The 1,749-nt window shown below is 49.6% G+C and overlaps 1 protein-coding gene across 1 annotated transcript; it reads left to right on the forward strand.

Annotated features, from left to right (window-relative positions):
- Positions 1–56: 56 nt before the first annotated feature.
- On the forward strand, positions 57–1,306 carry EMH_0095700 (uncharacterized protein; the record flags this gene model as incomplete). Its single annotated transcript, XM_038023201.1, has 3 exons — positions 57–483; positions 750–795; positions 1,216–1,306. 3 exons carry the CDS (start codon positions 57–59, stop codon positions 1,304–1,306), a joined length of 564 nt encoding a protein of 187 aa, XP_037879055.1.
- Positions 1,307–1,749: the final 443 nt, after the last annotated feature.

A 1,749-nucleotide genomic window follows, 5' to 3' on the forward strand; every position in this document is an offset into this window, starting at 1 on the left:
TTAATATGACGACGGAGTTCTACCTTGGAGCAGATCACCCCGAGATACTCTCAAGCATGCCGTGGGTGATGCAGCAAACGCCGCAGATATGTTCCTCTGGTGACTCCATATATCTCTCCCCAGCACGAAGTGATGAGACTGTGCGACTCCCAGCGCCCCCAACGGTATTTCATTTTCTATGCTCAGAGGAGGAGAAACTGGGTCCCATAGAAAGCGGAGCGCTCAGGCTCCCATGCGGTGCAGAGGCACTGAAGGGAGCGGCGGTGATATGCATCTGCTCCGTCATGAAGGTCTGTCTGGTAAAGACCTCAGTGTTGGTGAAGTCGATCCAGTTAACACCCGAGGAACAGCAGCAGCGGGCAAACAAAAGTTCTCAGGTGTACACAGTAACAAAGAGCTACAGGCGGGCAGGGTATCCGCTGGCTGCTGAGCGCACAGCACCACCGCACGCATCCCCTGCGCAGCTCCAAGCTTCGCTCCAAGGTACGGGCAACGGCTATATCTTGAAGAGGAGATTGAGCCGCAGGAGGATAAACTTCTAAGAAAAGGCAAAGCTCAGCCGTCAGCTAGAGCCTTTGGGGGCAATCTGGTGTTGGTGGTGTTGGCGGTGAAGATGAAGAAAAATGATGGCTGTTGGTGCGTACGCCTCGGCTTCAAGCCCCCCAATGAGAAGAACCGGGGACATCTTATATTGTTTAGCGGTATACTCAGCACTTCGCTTTGATAAGGGTTTAGGGTTTAGGGTTTAGGTTTTCTCCGCGACGGAGTTGGGTGGTTTGCGGAGTCTTTTGAAGAGTGAGCGGCTGATGAGTGGTAGTAGTGGTTTGGCCCCAAGGGACTGGTATTAGGGTTTAGGGTTTAGGGTTTTAGGGTTTAGGGTTTAGGGTTTGGGTCGCAGGTGGTGCTCCCCAAGCTGGATAAGAGCATAACGTACATAACGAGGAGTTCTTCAGCTATGTGTTGCAGAGATATATTTAATACTTATCTAAGGGTTTAGGGTTTACAAACATATACTTAAATATTGTTAGTATATTAAAAGACCCTAAACCCTAGGCTCTAAACCCTAAAGACCCACGTAGCAAGGCTTATTCGTGGAGATAGTAATTAGGGTTTAGGGTTTACACTCTGTTCCCTCGCCCCCTCACATCGACCCCTGCGGGTTCCTTGCCTTTCGTGAGGGTTTAGGGTTTAGGGTTTAGGGTTTGTGTGCTGCAGACTGAAGAAAATTCAAGAAGAAGACGGCCAAGGAAGCTCAGCAAGAGGCTCTCGAGCAGGCATCGATGGCCATAGGCAAGTGCTTTACTAGGGTTTAGGGTTTAGGGTTTAGGGTTTGTTGAATCGAATGGCGGTGTTAGCTGTCTCCTGTTGTCTGTAAGGGGACCAGGTGGTTTCTCTGTGTCTCAGTTTAGGGTTTAGGGTTTAGGGTTTAGTCTTCTCTGTCTACTTCTATCTCTTTCTGTCTATGCTACTCCTCTCTGTCTCCGTTTTTTTATCTCGCGTTGTCTTTGTCTCCTTTTTTTTTTCGGCTGTGCTGGCTCGGCACCGAGAAAACAGAGAAGCGAGCCCGCACAGCCAGCCAGAGACATTGCCGCTGCCTTGTCTCTGTTGCTAGTTTTCTTTTCTCTGCGTCTCCTTGCTCCTATTGTTTGTCTCCTTTTCTCTGTCTCCCTTTTAATCCCCTCTGCATATGACCTTTTTATTCTTCTCATCCTTGTATGCAAAAGCTCCTGCTGCTGCTGCTGCTGCAGC

Source organism: Eimeria mitis, genomic scaffold (genome assembly GCF_000499745.2).
Source record: "Eimeria mitis Houghton genomic scaffold, Emh_scaff8720, whole genome shotgun sequence".
In the NCBI taxonomy this organism is placed as follows: domain Eukaryota; phylum Apicomplexa; class Conoidasida; order Eucoccidiorida; family Eimeriidae; genus Eimeria; species Eimeria mitis.